The 19,082-nt window shown below is 40.6% G+C and overlaps 1 protein-coding gene across 2 annotated transcripts in view; it reads left to right on the top strand.

Annotated features, from left to right (window-relative positions):
* Positions 1-18,141, top strand: part of SLC16A14 (solute carrier family 16 member 14) — a 28,157-nt gene extending 10,016 nt beyond the window's left edge. For both annotated transcript variants that reach the window (XM_023759509.1, XM_006082625.3), the window contains 3 exons: positions 4,859-5,002; positions 10,010-10,987; positions 17,877-18,141. In XM_023759509.1, the coding sequence (XP_023615277.1) occupies positions 4,859-5,002; positions 10,010-10,987; positions 17,877-18,028 (1,274 nt within the window). In that variant the 3' untranslated portion in view covers positions 18,029-18,141. The remainder of the gene's footprint in view (positions 1-4,858; positions 5,003-10,009; positions 10,988-17,876) is intronic.
* The last annotated feature ends 941 nt before the right edge of the window (positions 18,142-19,082 follow it).

Raw genomic sequence — 19,082 nt, 5'->3', positions numbered from 1 at the left:
TATCTGCATTTTCTAGTTAAAGCCTACCCATACAGCAATCTATGAAACCAATTCTTATCCAATTGGAAATATTAAACCAGAAAGTTATTATAAATGTAATCTGTTATTATAGCTAATGTGTTTCATTTTGGGAACTAAACAACTTTCACTGTCAACTAATATTCAAGAAGTACTTATTATATACCAGGTGCTCATTTAATTCTAACAATCTACACTATACCCTAATGTTCACTTGCACCACTTGAAAGAAGCAACCATCATTTTATGTCAGTTTTTTTTAATTTAAAATATTTGTGATATATTTTATACCAGAAACATAAATGGCCTCAAATCTTTTTCTGGTTTTGTGAGAATATGTGTATGACAAGCATATGTGTGTTTGATGGGAGTCTGTGACTTTTCAGTGGTTTCTACATTAGCAAGTAATTGTTTGAATTCAACTCAGAGATTTGTTGATCTTGGCTGGCTCTCAATTAATGCTATTTTGGGCAATACACATGATATTAATACAGTAATAATACTAATGAGAAAAAACAAGGACAAACTGTTATTTCCCAAGATATGGGTGGGATGTGTGTGTGTGTGTCAAAGAGAATTAATACTGACCTAGTTTTAAAATTAAATAAGGGCATCATTATGTATGTGAGAGGAATGTTAAGAAATCATGTTTGCCTATAACATTGATGACCTGACTTCTTCAACCCTGCGTTGGGCTAAAACTAGGACCATTTGTCATACAAAAAATGCAAGTTTTACTGTGATGTAGGGAATGTGCTGGTTTTGTGTTGGATGTAGTAAATATACCTTCTCAATAAGTCAGTAAAAGAAAATTGTTCTTCTAGAATACTTAAAATCCTGGGTGGTTTTGTTTGTTTGTTTTTTACCTTTTTAAAAATAAAATTTTAAGAGATTGAACAAAGTACTTATAGATTCCATCTAGGAAGTGTGTGTTTACAACAACAAAAGAAGACTCAGCAAAAAGCCAGGGCATATAATATCACAGCATTTTCCAAAATACCCGATAAGGCTGTCTTAAGCAATGGAAACTAGTCCTAAAATGACTGAATATAGTTTTGAAGTTGATTCTCAAAATAACAACACTTAACTTGTAATGATGGTGAAATGTGATTGTTATCTTCAGTTTAATTGGGAGATAACTATATTCAGAATTCTGTTTGAGAGCCCAGAATCCCTGAATTCCAGACAATGGAACTTTAGATTGTAGACTAACCTTTCTACAGAAAAGGTACCTAAAAAACATCTTTTGCTGTGGGGCTCAGAAATCATAACACAGCAAGGCTCATAGTTATATCAACGAAAGGTCTTTTATTCTATCTATCATAACCCTAAATGGCTGTTCATTGTCTAGAGCTGCCTGGTACAGGGGAGCTGCAGATGCATTGAGTATTTTTTCAAGTCAGAAGCCATCAAGAACAGCCCCCTTTATTTAGCACTTACTACATGCCACACCAATATTATGTACATGATCTCATTTGATCCAGCAGCAATACTGGAGGCCAGCCCATCATCCCCACCTGACAGGAAGAACATGCAATGCTCAGAGACATTAAGTAACTTACCTAAGGTTGATCAGCCAGTAAGTGTGGGACCGGGTTTAACCCTGGTCCACTGGACTCCAAAATGGTGTCCACTATACCACACTGCCTGCCACGATGTCGAATGAGAACTGAAAATATATCTCAAGTAGATAAATACAAATTGTTTTTACTTTCTAATCACTATAGCACAATTGGGTTATCCCTTTTAAATTAAAAAAATGTGAATTATGTTACAAACTTGAAAGCCATCTCTCTGTTGGGCAGTGAGTTGCACATGGGAAATTCAATAATTTCATTCTTGTTTTTCATTTTTTGCTAGCATGGATTTTGCCAGTTTCTGCAGAAGGTTCCACTTTTTAACAATTTTTAACACCTTATTTGGATTTCCAGCCGACTTGGTGATGGCTCTCAGAATAATTCTTGGTGGAAGCCATGTCATTAGGGGATTCTGTGGGCTGCACAAGGTCACGGACTTGCTAAGCAGATGTAGAGCAGTGGGTGTCAGTCCTGGCTGCACATCAGAGCCCCCGGGCACTTTTAATAACCATAATGCTAGGGCTGCACCTGGACCATTACATCAGGATCATGGGATGAGACCGGAGCGTCATGGTTTGGGAGGAGGGAGGTGTTTCTTTTTTTAAAGCTCCTAAGTGACTCCAATGTTCAGCTAAAGCAGAGAGCCACTGATTTAGAGGCTCCTAATGCCTATTGCTGTGAGGGGTGATTAGTCCAAGAGACCAGGAGTTCATATCTAACCTCATCCATGATTGTATGCCAGAGCTCACTTCAGATTGTTTCTGCCCTCACCTGAACTGTTTTTAACCTATGAGATGCTGGGATGGGCAAGAAATCATGACTTTCTCAGGGTGTTCTCTGCAGCAACATAACACTTTACTGTGTGGGAAATGGGCTGAGATTCCAATTTCCTTCTGGAGAAGAGAGAGTCTGATGATGAATACTCTCATTCCAAAACACTGAATTCCTCTACAAAAGTGGGGATCATAGCCAAAGGACTGTGTCTCAATCTTTTCCCCCTCTCCTTAGGCCGTGTGGGGAGTTCTTCTCATCTTGTTGAAATAGCAGTTCCAGCTTGGAGATGCCGCTGGCCATCAATAAGCAATGGTTAGAAAACTAAACAGTCAGAACGCTTGGGCCTGGCGTACCTATAGTTTGTAACTATGGAGGAGTCACTCATGGCATTTCTGGGTCTGACTTTGCCCGTCTGCAAATCATAAATGACTGAAGCCCCAGCTTGAATGGGGCGAGAGTTGATGAACCGACACCGTTATTAACTAATGTTCCTATCAGTAAAGCAATTCATATTGCTTTTTGATATGTAATATTCCTGTAGACAGGAATATCTGCACTTGGGAATTTCTCCCCCTTTTTCTTCAAATGCTTTCTTCATGCAAGTTTCATAAGCAGGCAGAAATACTTGCTTCTGGGCCTTCCTGTAATGTAGAAAACATGTTCAGGCTACTGCACTGTGATCTGTTGGCCTTTCAGATCCTAAAAGGCCTATTAACAGCAAAGCCATGAGTCATGCATTTTTTCTCTTTTTAGCTGTTCATTTGGATTCAAGTAGTGAAATGACCACGGGTTTAGAAAAATAAAAATATTTGTAAAGGAATCAAAGAAATATCTTAAACTTTGAATTTCAGTTGTTCCCAATAATTCCCCCAGATGTTTATCAATATGCTTAGTTTACATATTTGTATAATGTGCTTATTGTATAATACCTATAAAAGTATATTTATCTAGAATATATTTACTATATTAAATCTATCCTAAGAGATTTATCTACTGAATTATTTTCTGTAATGATAGGCTTAAGTGAATAAGTCTTTACCTTCATAATTTTTAGAATTAGGCCCTCTCAAAACCATTAGTTCAAAACAACAACAAAAACTCTTAGCTGACTGTGTACCCAGATATGCACATGAATATAGTTAGAACTCCACAGGGCGTTCTTTAGTTTGGGCTAAAAGGGGAAGCTCCTTAGAGTTCAACAAGTTTTTAACCTGCATAGTCCCACCTGAGTACAGTTATGAAACTATGTAAGATAATAATGATAAAAAATAAGATGATGTTTAAAATGTGCCATCTTACTGGATGTTGAGTATGGCTTCATACTGCACTGTATTGCTAAAATCTAGATTGCTATATGGACAAGGAATCATTGATTACAAGACAAGCATTAGGCTTCAGTGACATCCGAAATTACCACAAAATCAGGAAGAAAACAAAGAGGGTTGACAAAAACTAGAGCATCATATTAAAGTAAGCAATCAGAATGTGAGCATTGGGAGATCTTGCATAACGAGTGTTTTCCTGACTCTCCACATGGTGTGATAAATGCCTAGCCTGCTGGGTCCAGTCTGAGGAGGCCTTTTCAGCGTGGCTTGATCTGGTGTCCTCGTGACAACAGGTTATAGGTTCTTCGCCTGAAGCCTGGGAGTCCTGAGAACCCCCTTCCTGTACTCCCTTTAGGTCTGGAGTCAAAAACTGAAATGTGCACAGTAGCCAAACAGTTCATGTAAATGAGAGCAGGAGGCCAGATATAAAACTAAGGGGAAGGTGGAGATTGCAGCAAACTAGAGAGGGTGTGATGCAGCTAAAGGGACCAGCTACTGCACAGCTCCAGCTGATTTGAGCTGTGTGGGAAGACAATGAACTTTTTTTTAAATTCTCTTCATTTAAAGTGTGACCAATTATTCAACACATTTTTAAAACATATTTGGGTACACAGTCAGCTAAGAGTTTCTTGTTGTTTGGGATAAACAAAATGCAATGACAGGCTGGATAGAGCCCCCACATCAGTTTAGGACTTCTGCTGTGTTAAGAGAATGAGCCAATGTATCTATTTCAGGTCTACCTTCCTTGAACACCTAGAACCTTGTGCTCACAGTGAAATTATTAAAACCCATCTTTGCATGCGAGAAGCCTTTTTTCGTATAAAGCCGTGGGGTTTGACCCTTTGAAGTCCCCGAGGTGCATTACCTCACCCCTACTCAGAATGTCATATCCCTAGATTCCCCTTTCTGTCTGAACCTCTCATGTCAGGTGGGGTCTCTGACTCTCTCGTGTATGCGGGATTCCCATACATATGTATGTATTAAATTTGGTTATTTTCTTTTGCTAAAAAAAAAAAAAAGAATAAATACATACATAAAGCAGTGGGGGTGTTTTATTTAACAGACCTAGAAAAGTTTTATTCTTTGCCTTTATATGAGGGTTTACTAAGCAAGCAGGGAAATAAAATGCTTTTAGACAATTCCCTTGTCCATGTTCTGCGGCAGGACCTTTCATCGGCTTGTTCATTAACACCTGTGGCTGCCGTGGGACAGCGATCATCGGAGGACTCGTGAACTCGCTGGGCTGGGTACTGAGTGCCTATGCTGCCAACGTTCATTATCTCTTTATTACCTTCGGAGTGACAGCTGGTAAGCATATCGATTTTATTTTAATTTGACGTTAAATGTTTTGATTGGGCATTTTGGCAATGAATTTTATTGTGCAGTAAAGAGACCCATTAAAGTATTTTGTCTTTCTGTCTCCTCCATTCCCTCCCTCCCCCATTTTATCCTCCAGGAAATACTTTTTAATATATTAAATATGCCTTAAGTATGCCAGAACAACCTAACAACTGTACTTGGTCTAATAGAATTTTTTTTATAGAGAGAGGAAAGGAGGGAGGGATTGAGAGAGGGAGGGAGGAAAGGAGGAAGGGAGGAAGAAAGAAACACCCCAACTGGACCCAGGAGATGAACCCACAACCCTTTGGTGTCACAGGCAGACACTCTACCCATTGAGCAACAACAGTCAGGGCACTCACTAATAGAATTTAATTACATTTTCCATACCTGGTTCTAAGCGCTATGCTTTCTCTTATAAGTACAGGAAAGGGGGGGGGGGGGTAAAAATACGGATGTAGGTGAAATATTCAGGAAATTAATAACATTCTCATTTAAAAACTGCAGAATTAATCACGAATCACAGAATAATCATTTTGGCTTTCAGCCCTGTTCAAATTAATGACATAGCAGCAAAACCCATCTACATGTAGAGACCTAAGAAGCAAATCTAGAGCACAGTTAGAGTGGTAGTCCCCAGTGGAGAGGTAAAAATTGGCTGCCGAGCAGCACGGTTTGCATATTCGTTCAGACAAATATCTTCCCAGCCATAATTTCCTTTATCAACAGGTAGCAGAATTCACACGGATAAGAAGTAGTTTCTTTCTGGTACAGTTGTTATTAAATGAACCAGATCCAGCTGACTTTCTTTTTGACTACAGACTTTTTTTAGAAACTTTTCCTCATAACAGTCCAATGAATAGAGCTCGAACGGGATTTTTGTATTATAGGTAAGGAGATAAACACTCTTTCTGCTGAGACTGAGACACACTGGGGTCTCTGGGCAGACACGTGGGCCCCCCTGTGAAATTGATCTGGTGGTGTTTGGTTATATGGATTATGACTTGATTTTAATAACCAGGACTTGAGACTTATTCTCATCATTTAGAGATTTCTGTTACATTCTTTGTTTAAATGGAATTTTATTTCTTGCAGTTAATTGCTTATTGCTCCTCAAATATCTATTTATTTATTTATTCATTCATTCATCCATTTATTTATTCAAAGTATGTTTATAGATCCAAAGAAGTAGGAAGAAAATTAGAAGGCTTTGAAAGAAAAGTATTTCTTGAGACACTTTATTGCTCCCATTTTTTATACAGGAAAAACCCAAATAAAGAGTCTCTGAAAATACATTCACCCACCTCCCCGCCCCCCCCACACTATATATATATATATATATATATATATATATATATATATATATATATATATATATCTGTAGTTAAGTGAAAAAATTAACTAAATCAGTTAGATTAAAATGAGCCAAATGCTGTTGGGCTGTCATTAGTGGGGCATGTTGAAGCTGCTTGGCAATCTAGCCCCTTTATAAGAACAAAGTTAGATGTAAAAATATACTGCAAAAGGCAGGTGATTGATATATATTTATATCGCTGTACAGTTTGTGTTTGAAAGAAACTTTGTTGGTATCCTTCATTCCTAAAAGCATTTCAGACAGATTTTTTTGTATCTTTTTTAAAAAAAAAGTTTTTATTGTTTTTAGAGAGAGAGGAAGGGAGAGGGAGAGAGAGAGAGAAACATCGATGAGAGAGGAACATCGATGGGCTGCCTCCTGCATGCCCCCTACTCAGGATCGAGCCAATAACCACTGAGTCTGGCTGCATTTTTATTTTTAACACCTAGGCAATTAAAATTGCGTGGGAGTGTTCTCTTATTAAGCGGAAAATTAATGTCTGTTTGAGCAATTTTACTTAGCCAAGGGAGTCTGGACAAATTTCTTCAATTTTGCCAGAGCTCCCTTGTCTTACACCTGGCTCTGAAGACACCTTTTCTCCCACCACACAGACCTGGAACCACAGGATGTTCTCTCCCTTCTGAGCCTCCTTCCTCCACCCACCTCTTGGGCTATAAGTCCATCCTCTAAACCTAAGTGCGGTGAGTAATTGTTCCAGGGTCCTTCACAGGGCAGGACATTTGCAGAGCTTTGACTGATGCATGGCTTGAGCCAGAATAACCATCCCAAGTCCTGTCCTATAAGCTCATGTAATAATTGTGCTAATTATGGAAGAAGCTTAAAATACAAATCAACAAATAGCAATGTGTAGGTCTTACTAGGTCCTGACTTAACCAATTAAGTTTTTAAAGAATATACTCATTTATGAGACAAATGTAAGTATGGAAACCTTCTGGATATTTCATGATATTAAAGAATTGCTCATTTTTCAGATAGATAATGATAAGATTACATTGTTGAATCATAATAAATATTTAGAGACTTATACTAAAAATCTTTGCACATGAAAATGACATATTCAGGATTTGCTTTCAAAACATTATGGAGGAGGACAATAATTCTGTGCCACAATATTTAATATCAAATAATTTCTTGGTTCTTTAACAAATAATTTTTTTCCATAGTGACCACTGATACACTTATTTTGCAGCTGAGATTTTTGTACCTTAACTGTGGAAGTATAAAATTAATCTCCAATGAAAAAGGTAGCTATTATTTTTAAATGTGACTATTTATCTTACCATAGAACTTTATTTCATTTTTTTGTTGTTATAACAATGCCAGGCATTGTTCTAGACCAGGGGTGAGCAAACTTTTTGACTCGAGGGCCACAATGGGTTCTTAAACTGGACCGGAGGGCCGGAACAAAAGCATGGATGGAGTGTTTGTGTGAACTAATATAAATTCAAAGTAAACATCATTACATAAAAGGGTACGGTCTTTTTTTTTTTTTAGTTTTATTCATTTCAAAGGGGCCAGATCCGGCCCATGGGCCATAGTTTGCCCACGGCTGTTCTAGACACACAGAGCACTCTTGAGAAAGGGCTCTAGGCCCATCAGTGGACCAAACACATCCCTGCCCTCGTGGAGCTTGTAGTCTAGCAAAAGGGGAGAAGAGGTCCAGTTATAAGCAATGCACACAAATAATCAAAATCCTTCTGCAGCTACCTACTGGCCACTAGGGGATGAGCAGTGTAGGGTGAGAGGCAGCATGGGCAAGAGAAAGGCTCTGACGTTGGGTCTGAATTCCAACTGGATTCTTCAATTACCAGCTAGGGGTCTTGGGAAAGTAACTTAATCTCTATGACAGTGATGGTGAACCTTTTGAGCTCGGCATTTCAGCATTTTGAAAAACCCTAACTTAACTCTGGTGCCATGTCACATATAGAAATTTTTTGATATTTGCAACCATAGTAAAACAAAGACTTATATTTTTGATATTTATTTTATATATTTGAATGCCATTTAACAAAGAAAAATCAACCAAAAAATGAGTTCGCATGTCACCTCTGACACACATGTCATAGGTTCGCCATCACTGCTCTATGAGGTTCAACACCCCCTTTTATAACCACAGCTAGCTTTCAGAGTTATTGTGAAAATTAAATCAGATAAAGCCTGTAAAGCAACTGGCCTATCATGGGCACTCAATTACTGGTAATTTTGATTGTATTTTCATGTATGATTGCTCTGGTCTCCTTCCAAATTCAAGTAATTCTGAAACTCTTAAATGATTTTGAACTGGGGAGCCTTCAACCTTGGCATGTGATATTGCTTAGAGTCTCTTTATACTATACTAGAGGCCCAGTGCACAAAATTCGTGCATTCAGGTGGGGGTCCCTTAGCCCGGCCTGCGCCCTCTCACAGTCCAGGAGCCCTTGGGGGATGTCCGACTGGGGAGTGGGCCTGCACCGTCAGTGGGACATCCTTAGTTTTGCCGTGGAGATGGGAGGAGCTCCCACCACTGCTGCTGCTCTCGCCAGCCGTCAGACTGGCTTGTGGCTGAGCGGTTCTCCCCCTGTGGGAGCTCACTGACCACTATGGGGCAGCTCCTGCATTGAGTACCTGCCCCCTGGTGGTCAGTGTGCATCATAGCGACTGGTCATTCCACCATTCGTTCGATTTGCATATTAGCCTTTTATTATATAGGATGCTGCCATCCTAATGTTGGGAGGTCCAAATGGGGCCCCATGGTCATTGAAGTGGGGATTACGGTTTCCCTGTCTGTACCTAGAACTTGAGCATAAAACCCATAACCTCTATTTTCATTTCATTTGGCCAGTATTTTCATTTCATTTTGTTTATTTTTTAACATACTTCATTTTGTAGAGCAGTTTTAAGTCCACAGCGAAACTGAGGAGAAAGTAGAGAGATCCCCAAACCACTGGCCCCAACACAAACATTCCCCACCAGCATTGTAATTTTGTCAGTGCAAATCACAAACTGTGCCTATTTTCTAAGAAAGAGACAATACAATTCAAAATCAGAGATACAAATAAGTGTTAGGTGGCTTTGACCTCAGGTGTGTATATTTATGGGCACATTATAATTCCTTTTATTCTTCCAATTAATTTGTGAACAGATTGGCCCCTTCCTAAGGCTTCTGCATATTGCCTGGAGGTGATCTTCATCCCCCGTAAACACTTTCCTGGGTACTTTGTGCATTTAGCCCTGACACAGGAGCCCTCAGAAGCCATGCATTCTTTCAGCAAATCACTAAGCACATCATGTGTGTCCTGGGCAGTAAGAGACAGTACCAAGGAGGACAGGAAATTCACAGCCCTGCCCCAGAGCTTACATTCTGATGTGAGAATTGATCTTATTCTATTATCAAAATAACTTGTATTGCAAAGCCTGTTGGGGGAACTGATGGGCTAGAAACTTTGGGGATGACCCTCTTGGTACTTACCCACTGAGCTATTTTTTAACAAGTATTAGTTGGTGTCTTTAAATAGCATAGAGACAAGGATAATGCAACGCAGATGATCTTCAAATGCTGCCAATTCTGGAGATGGCCATTTATGTTGAGCTGTGTGCTTTTTCTTCCCCTTTCAACCGTGCAGGCTTTGGGAGCGGGATGGCCTACCTGCCGGCCGTGGTCATGGTGGGCAGATACTTTCAGAAAAGGCGCGCCCTTGCCCAGGGCCTCAGCACCACAGGGACCGGCTTTGGCACCTTCCTCATGACGGTCCTGCTGAAGTACCTGTGCGCAGAGTATGGGTGGCGGAACGCGATGTTCATCCAAGGCGCCGTCTCCTTAAACCTGTGTGTTTGCGGGGCGCTCATGAGGCCCCTCTCTCCTGGGAAGGAGGGAAAGGACCCAGCAGGGAGAGATCCGCAAGTCCCCCCTGCCCACTCCACGGAATCAGTTAAGTCCAGTGGACAGCTGGGCAGGGCAGACGAAAAGGAGGGCAATCCCGGGCGCGAGGAGACCCTGGGTGACCTTGCAGACCAGGCGTGCCCCGAGGAGGCCGGGCACAGGAAGAACATGTGCGCCTTTCGGATGCTGAAGATGGTGAGCCAGCTGACCCTCAGGGTCAGGAAGGGCTTCCAGGAATGGTACTCCGGCTATTTTGGGGCAGCCTCACTCTTTACTAATAGGGTGTTTGTAGCCTTTATTTTCTGGGCTCTGTTTGCGTACAGCAGCTTTGTCATCCCTTTCATTCACCTCCCAGAAATAGTCAATTTGTATAATTTATCAGAGCAAAACGACGTTTTCCCTCTGACGTCAATTATAGCAATAGTTCATATCTTTGGAAAAGTGATCCTGGGCATCGTGGCGGACTTGCCCTGCATCAGCGTCTGGAATGTCTTCCTGATGGCCAACCTCACCCTTGTGCTCAGTATTTTCCTTCTGCCACTGATGCACACGTATGCCAGCCTGGCCGTCATCTGCGCTCTGATAGGCTTTTCCAGCGGTTACTTCTCCCTGATGCCCGTAGTGACTGAAGACTTGGTGGGGATTGAGCACCTGGCCAATGCCTATGGCATCATCATCTGTGCTAACGGCATCTCTGCATTGCTGGGACCACCGTTTGCAGGTAATTGCACAAGGTTATTTTATTTTATTTTACTTTTATTTTTTTATTGATTTCAGAGAGGAAGGTAGAGGGAGAGAGAGATAGAAACATCAACGATGAGAGAGAATCATCATGCCTCCTGCATACCCCCTACTGGTGATCGAGCCCACAACCCAGGCATGTGCCCTGATGGGGAATCGAACCCAGACCTCCTGGTTCATAGGTCGACTCAACCACTGAGCCACTCTGGTCAGGCAACCATACAAGGTTTTAAAGCTTAGAGTGCATGTAGAGTGTTAGGTTGTGTTCTCATCGATGTTATGAAGTCCAAGGTAAATAAGAAGGAAGTTTCCATTTGTGTACATGCCTCTTACTCCTTTTCATTCCTGCCCCCAAATTTCTCACTTATACATTTTAGCAAGGTAAAGGTCATTCTTTCATGTAGAATGCACATGAACTTTTGATCCTTATCTACAAAGTAAGCTGCCAGCGGTCAAGTGGATAGACAACAGGATAGTGCAAAGCCCCGCCAGGACTGAAGGGGGCAGCCTCTCCCCAGCTCCAGCTGATTTCTGTCACCAGAACTATTGTCTGATCTTCTGTTGTTGGGGGAAGGTGGGGGAAGGTCCCCCAAGAGAAACTAAGACTGGGACACTTAGGTGACATTTCCAGATTTTCAAAAGACTGTAAATCCAACAGAACACATCTATGGGCTGGATCTAGCCCTGTAGTAATTTTCTATTGCTGCTGGAATAAATTGCCTTGAACGTAGTGGCTTCAAACAGTACAGATTTATGATCTTACAGTTGTAGAGGTCAGGCTAAATTGGATCACAATGGGTTAAAATCAAGGCGTCAGCAGAACTAAGGAGGAATCTGTTTCCTTGCCTTATACAGCTTCTGGAGGCTGCCTGCTTTTTTGGCCCCTGGTCCCTTCTTCCAACCTCTAAGCCAGCAGCACAACATCTTCTCATCTCTCTCTGATTCTGACTCTCCTACCTCCTTCTTTTACTTATGAAGACACCCATGATTACACTGGGTCCACCAGATCATCCAGGATAATCCCCCACCTCAAAGCCTTTAACATAATTGCATCAGCAAAATCCCCTTTGTCACGTAAGGTAACATTCACAGGTTCCAGGGATTGAGACTTGGGCGTTTGGGGAGAGTTGGAGCATTCTGCTTACCTCAGGCTTAGTTGCCAGACATCTAAGATAAGTTCTCTCACATGTATTCACCTCAGTTCAACAGAAAGTTTGCTTTTTGCAACGGGCATACCAGAAGTCCTATGCCAGGCCAAGTACCTCTCTGCAGCCTCTTATGGGGAGAGTTTATACTTTGTGGAAAGGCACATAGGGTTGGGAAGATAGACTCAATCCCCAAGAGGCCAGGTACTGGGGAAAGATGACAGGGTCTACCCTCTGTCTAAGGATGTAAGTCAGAGACTGAGGCCAAATGTTCGGAGATGGCTATCACGGTGACCAGGCCAGGGCTGGCGGCAATTATAGCTACCAGAGGTTGTAAGCAGTGTTATAAACTAACCCGGTAGAGCCTCAACTGTTCACATGTCCCTGCTCACATCCTCTGCAGGAATACCTCTTCCCAGTGGATGGGGAACCCATGGGTACAGGACAAAACCTTCCGCATCCCTTCCTTCCCCCTCTTTGTATATATCCTACAGTTATTGCCTGTCCTAGGAACCCACTGGTGGAAGGCATATGGTGACACACCCATATTTAAGTCCCCATCAGAATTTGAAGTTTAAGAAGTCATGAATTTTGGCTGCATGGCTAATAGCACTGGCAACTGGGTGACTAAGGTTAAGGCCCAAGAATCACATTAGGAAATTTGAAGGCTATCTACAGGATCTCCTGGATCAGGCTGCTCCTCCTCTCTGCCTATGCACAGACGCAGACACAGTATTTCTAGGTGACAAACTATTGTCAGCTGAATAGTCTGAACTTGCTCATTGATCTCATTGTACAGAATTCTCTATCAGTTAGGGAAGCCTTTGGCCATAAGAGAACACCCTGCCGATGGTAGCTTAAACAGAGATTTAATTGTGTCATGTAACCAGAAATCTAGAGTCCTGGGACTAGCTGATAGTGGGACTAAATGATAGGGCTCCTCCACAACATTCTCATTTAAATATGAAGGAGGGAGGAAGGAAAGACTCAATTCCAGCAGGCTTCTACTTATATCTAATTGGCCAGAACTGTGTCGCACAGCTAGTCTAAGCTTCTAGGGGGACTGAGAGTTGGAGTAGTTTCTTTTCAGCCTTTGTACAAGAAGAAGGAAAAGAGAAAAGAATTGGATTGTATCAGTCAACCAATGGTACTTTCCAGAGATGTTAGACTGAAATATCCATTAAGGGGACAGGGTTTTTGTGGCTTGCCTACCCTCTTGTTGGAGGTCCTTCATATACAGTGTATGTGGAAATGGAATCTGTCATTGATGGTCCTTTGCATGATCCACAGGTACTTTCTGCTTCCAATGGTCAGTCTGGGATTATTTTTATACTGACCACCAGATTTCAAGAGCAGCATCACAACACAGCTGTGAGGTGCTGCATAAGTAATTCATGATCAACGTTAATTAAAGCACCAAAATTTGCCAGCTTGGTTTCCTTGTTCTATTCCTATGATCATGTCCTCACACATTTGAATTCTAGTGCACTTTCTTGAGTGAAAGAAAAAGGAATTGCAACTAGAAGACAGGCAGAGTCTCCTGGTCGGGGTGGCTAAGTTGGTTGGAGTATCGTCCCATACACCAGAGGTGGTGTGTTTGATTCTTGGTCAGAGCACATACCCAGGTTAGGGGTTCAATCCCCAGTTGGGGTAGGTACAGGAGGCAACCGATCGATATCTCTCTTTCTCTCTAATCAATAAAGATTAAAATCTTTAAAAAGGCTTCATATATTATTAAAAAATGGAGAAGAAGCCAGGGAGTTAGTTATACCCAGTCTTTAGTCATCAGGCGTTATCTCTACCTGCTTCAAGGTTCCTCCCTAGAAGTGGACTCGAGGTGAATGTGACTCACCACGATGGTAGAAACCGTATATTAATGGTTCAGAACCTTCTATGAAGGTGCGTCAAATGCTGCTATGGAGACTCTAAAATCAATGCTATGATGTGCATCTCTAGGCCAGCAGCCTAAAGAGGACTTTGCTTCTTCTCCTTCCACCGAACCCATGCACTAAGGAACGCTGAACACATCACTGGCTAACCGCATTGTGTCTAAGTCATTGACTTTCCTGGCCAAGAAGCCAACCCTGCAGTGAGATGCAAGCCCAGCCTTTATGCATTGTAGTTTAGAAGTCACTGGCAATATGAGCGACTCAATAACATTAAAATCTTGCTAGAAGTTTCAGGTGGGCTAGAAATTACTTAGCTGGATTTGCTACAAGGTAAATTACTATTCACATCACCTTTTAAAAATGGGTTTGGAAATGAATGTGTTTTTCATTCTGCAAAGCAGTTCCTACTGGCATCAAAAATTCTGGTACAATTTAGTAGCAATCACACATTTCCATTAAGGAGAAGAATGTATAATCAAAGACATTGAACAGATATTTTCACCATGTCACTTAGCAACATGAATTTCTTGGTCTAATTCATTTATAATATTGCTGGGCATTCAGTTCTTCTCCTTTAAAGATGTAATAATAATAGATACTTTTCTAAATTTTTCCAGTGTAAAATGTAGCAAAACTCGGCCAACAGATTTGACTGACCAAGGAGCTACACATATTTCCTCCAATTGCTTGAAATATAACACCTAACAACAATTTGCAATGTTTTCCACCAAAAGCTGGGAAAACATTTAATAAGTAAGAAAAACAGCTGTCATTCATCATTCGACAGACTCAAATGAAAAGGAAATGTAATTTTATAGGGAACCAGATTTTACTTTGAAGCTGTTGATTTGAATTGATGGTTGGAGCCAGAGTTGCCAAGCATTCCAGGCTGCAAACCAAGGAACCAGGATTAGACCTGTAGGTAGAGATGGAAGGACAGCTTGTCTGAAACCTCTGGTTTGTGAAGAGTTTTGTCCACATGTGCTGGGTCAAAGCACGTGGTCAAGTACAGCATCTCGTGACTTGCTTTACATCTGACTCAGAACTGAGTTGAGTGCAAACTAGAGGTGCCAAAGAAAGATAAAAGAATCCAGAGTCATTTAAAAAGAAATCTTAAAGGTAGATTGGAGAAACCTATGGGATTAATCGAACATAAAATTGGGGACTATTCCTCCAATTTGTATTGTTGTTTGGTGAAGTTGGGTGTACTTTTTAAAAAAGTAACTTTTAAATACTGGGGTCCCGGATTGCAAGAGGGCACAGGCCAGGCCAAGGGATCCCAGCGGTGCACAATTGGGGCTGGGGAGGGACGCAGGAAGTTGGTCAGCCAGAGAGGGAACACGGGAGGGCTCCAGGGCGTGGCTGGCCCATCTCACTCAGTCCCAATTGGGGCTGGCCCATCTCACTCAGTCCCTACCAGTTGGAACGTCTGCCCCCTGGTGATCAGTGCATATCATAGTGAGCGGTTGAGTGGCCTTAGTATATATCATTAGCATATTATGCATTGATTGGTTGAACGGCTGACCGGTTGACCAGACACTTAGCATATTAGGCTTTTATTATATAGGATACTTAGCAGACGTTTTCTGTAGTCTGCAGAGACAAGAGGGGGCCTGGTGTGGTGGGAAGGAGGTGTGAGGATGTTCCAAGGGTGATAGTGTTTATTATTATACCCTCCAGAAGGGGGAATAAATAGTACATGTACAGAGGAGGAGCCAAGATAAATGTGTTTGAAACTTCAAAATATTTAGTATGGCTTGTACTCGTGGTCAGCTCAGGGCAGTAAGGGAGAGCGGTGGGAAGAACACATCACGGAGCCTTGGAACTTAGATTAACCACTCACCCAAAAAGTAAATCATCTGAACTAAAAACAAATTAATTTTCCAGCCAGTTAGGATTTTGTCCTATTTTGAGGTCTGTGCTAAGCAGCAAAGGTATTTCAGCAACTCCTTGCAGCTATCAGTGTTTGTTGTTTAGAGCCATCATTTTCTACTCTGTCAGTTGATCATATGAAAAGTGAAGATTTAACTATTAAAATTACAAGGTCATCTTTCCTCTGGGATGAGTGGAGTATGAGAACCTCATTTACAGTTATTGATGTTTTTAAATGGTCGCTTATGGATAGTCCCGTTGTGTGTATACTCCATATACATGTACAGACTTCTCTGCGTTATCTGCAAAGGACTCATTCATTGGTCATGATTCACAGTGGTCCACGGTGGCCAAGTGGTGACACTGAGCAGAAGTTTTTGTTTGTTTGTTTGTTTTGTTTTGTTTTGTTCATGTCAGTGCGCCTTTCTGATTTAGTTCTGAGGCAGAGTCATTATTTTCGGATTATATGTCTAATCTTTTCTGTTCCTCTTGTCTCAAATTGGAGATTAAGACGATAGAGCATTTTACAAAGCCACATGGAAAGAGTCTGATATTTTCTTTTTTTTAATCAAATGACAAACTCAAAACTTGGTTAACTTTTAAAGTATATCCAGAATTCATAGCTTTGGGGTGGTTAAAAATTATAATTTTTAATGCTGTTAGTGTTTGTTTTTCTTTATGACTATCATGACTGATCCAGGCACATCCACTGTGCACTAGATACAGTAAACAACATGATATGGAGAACTACCAGGAAGTCGGAGGTGCTGGCTCCTCCTTTAACAGTTACTTTTGTGCAGTTATTTGTTGGTGGGAGAAGGTTAAGTTGCATATATGCATTCATTTGACAGTAATATATATTTTTAAAACATATTTTGAAATGTGGCCATGAAATGCTGTGTTTGGTCATTAAATCACTTATATTTTTCTGACGCCTTTGCTAATGAATGCACTTGAAATGGAAAAGACAAATGCTTATGCTTACATTTTTACCATAAATAAAATTTTTTTGTGTGGCTTAATCCTCTGTTTGCATTGTTGGCTATGTGGGGACCATGGCATGTGACTGACTCTTATAATTAATCACTGAAGGGAAAGAAACATATTATAGTTTCTGAGACTGTTTTTCATGTTTAACATCTCTAAAATCAGAATGCATTTTACAAAGTCCTACAAAACATTGAGTCATATTTTAATTGACAAGGATATGTTTTTCTTATTGATACATAAGGTAGGAATAAATAATGTAATTCATGATATCTTAGAATCAATGAAATACTGTAGTATTTTATAGAGTGACCAGTAAAATTATTACCCGAAAGTATTAGATTACAATATTAGAGTATTATTTAAAAGGAACTGATAATTTAATTGGCATTTAAGGCTATCTATTTGGCAACTTAAATTTTCGTAAGTATAAAGTTTTATAGCTGTAAATATGAATTTTGTAGAACCTGGGAAATGTAATTCTTTCTGAAATAGATGCTTACCCTCATACACTTCAGAATGACAGAAAGCCCAACTGACTTCTTGTAAGCCTCTTGATATACACTAGAAATTTCTTCAAAACTGTTTTGAAGATTTTGGAAAAGATTTGTATTTATATTTGTAAAAAACCAAAATCACTAGATTCATTTTTTCATTGCTGGCTTTGTGCCTGCCTGAGAATTACCCCGAGGGCTATGAGCAGAAGAATTCTCCAGCATGGGTTCCCCAGGCTACTGTTACAGTGCTTTAAAAAGTGTCCCCAGGGCTTAGAAGATAAATGCACTCATCCCTAGGTACTGGGGACTTTGGTTCATACAGCCCAGACATAAAAAGGGCTAGAGGAAAAGTTTTAGGCATTAAATGACATACACATATATTATAGACATATTTATAGTCACAATAAGTGCTTGCTTTGTGTTGTTGACTTTAATTTAGCAACTATATTACACTGAACATATTCTTTTTTGTTTTGTAGGGTGGATCTACGACATCACACAAAAATATGATTTTTCCTTCTATATATGTGGTTTACTTTACCTGGTAGGAATCCTCTTTTTACTCATTCAACCATGTATTCAGATTATAGAACAATCCAGAAAGAAATGCATGGGTGGCACACAGGTGTAGTGTCATGTGATGTTTCATGTGAGATTTCCTTGTGGTTCTCACCCCTACCTCGCCTGGTCGCTGTGAGGAGCCAATGACATATTGTGGGAAAACGCTTTTGTACGGCCACTGGCACTGTCATTTGTAAATGCCATCGTCATTGCTTCATGTCAGAGCAGCACTGCCTTCTTCCACTTGGGGAGAAGGGATGAATGGTATTAAGGACTTCACGCGTTGTAGGGGTGACAATGTCCTTCAAAGACAGCCTATTAGTAATTGGTAGAAATGCCCTCATAAAAACCGTCTTCTCTCGCCATCCACTGGGACTAGGGTTTTAGATACAGCTTTTTAAAACAGAGACAAGGAATAAAAGCTTTTCAGCCCAACTACTGGCAGACCTCATTATATTGCGCTTCACTTTATTGCTTTTCACAGATATTGTGTTTTTTACAAATCGAAGGCAAGACCCTCCACCAGCAAAAGGGTTGCAACTTGCTTTATTGTGACTCTCACTTTGCTGCAGTGGTCTGGAACCAAACCTGCAATATCTCTGAGGTCTGCCTGCACTGTGTAAAGTGACAATAAAATATCTAAATGCTTCTGGGAAGCTCACAGATAAATGGGTTTTAAGCACAAGAATATGACTAGGTTTCAGAAATTCATTGTTACAGGAAGCCATTGATCTCTCACTGTAAAATAAATACAGGCTGTAATTTCAAAAGTAATACATATAGTACAATTAAAGAAAAATGTCTATTTTTATGAAAGAATTCTGCAGCTCGGGAGTACAATTTCTCAATCTTCCTCCAAGAAAAGCATTTGCCATCAATCCTAATCCAGTAAGATCCAGTTATACACGGAATCTTAAGACAAAACCTAAATAACAATTTCCTTAGTGAAAGTTGTATTTGTACTCACAACTTCTGAATCAAGGGCTATGATTCAAGCACTTTAGTTCATATCATCCTCCTCTTTGTTTATGAGCACTATCTGGGGCCTATAAAAATTTTTTTTCGCCCTAACCGGTTTGGCTCAGTGGATAGAGCGTCAGCCTGCAGACTGAAAGGTCCCAGGT

The sequence above is a fragment of the Myotis lucifugus genome, unplaced genomic scaffold (genome assembly GCF_000147115.1).
Source record: "Myotis lucifugus unplaced genomic scaffold, Myoluc2.0 scaffold_3, whole genome shotgun sequence".
Taxonomy (NCBI): Eukaryota; Metazoa; Chordata; class Mammalia; order Chiroptera; family Vespertilionidae; genus Myotis; species Myotis lucifugus.
Note: the sequence above shows the minus strand (reverse complement) of the source record. Positions and strands in the feature narration are given on the sequence as shown.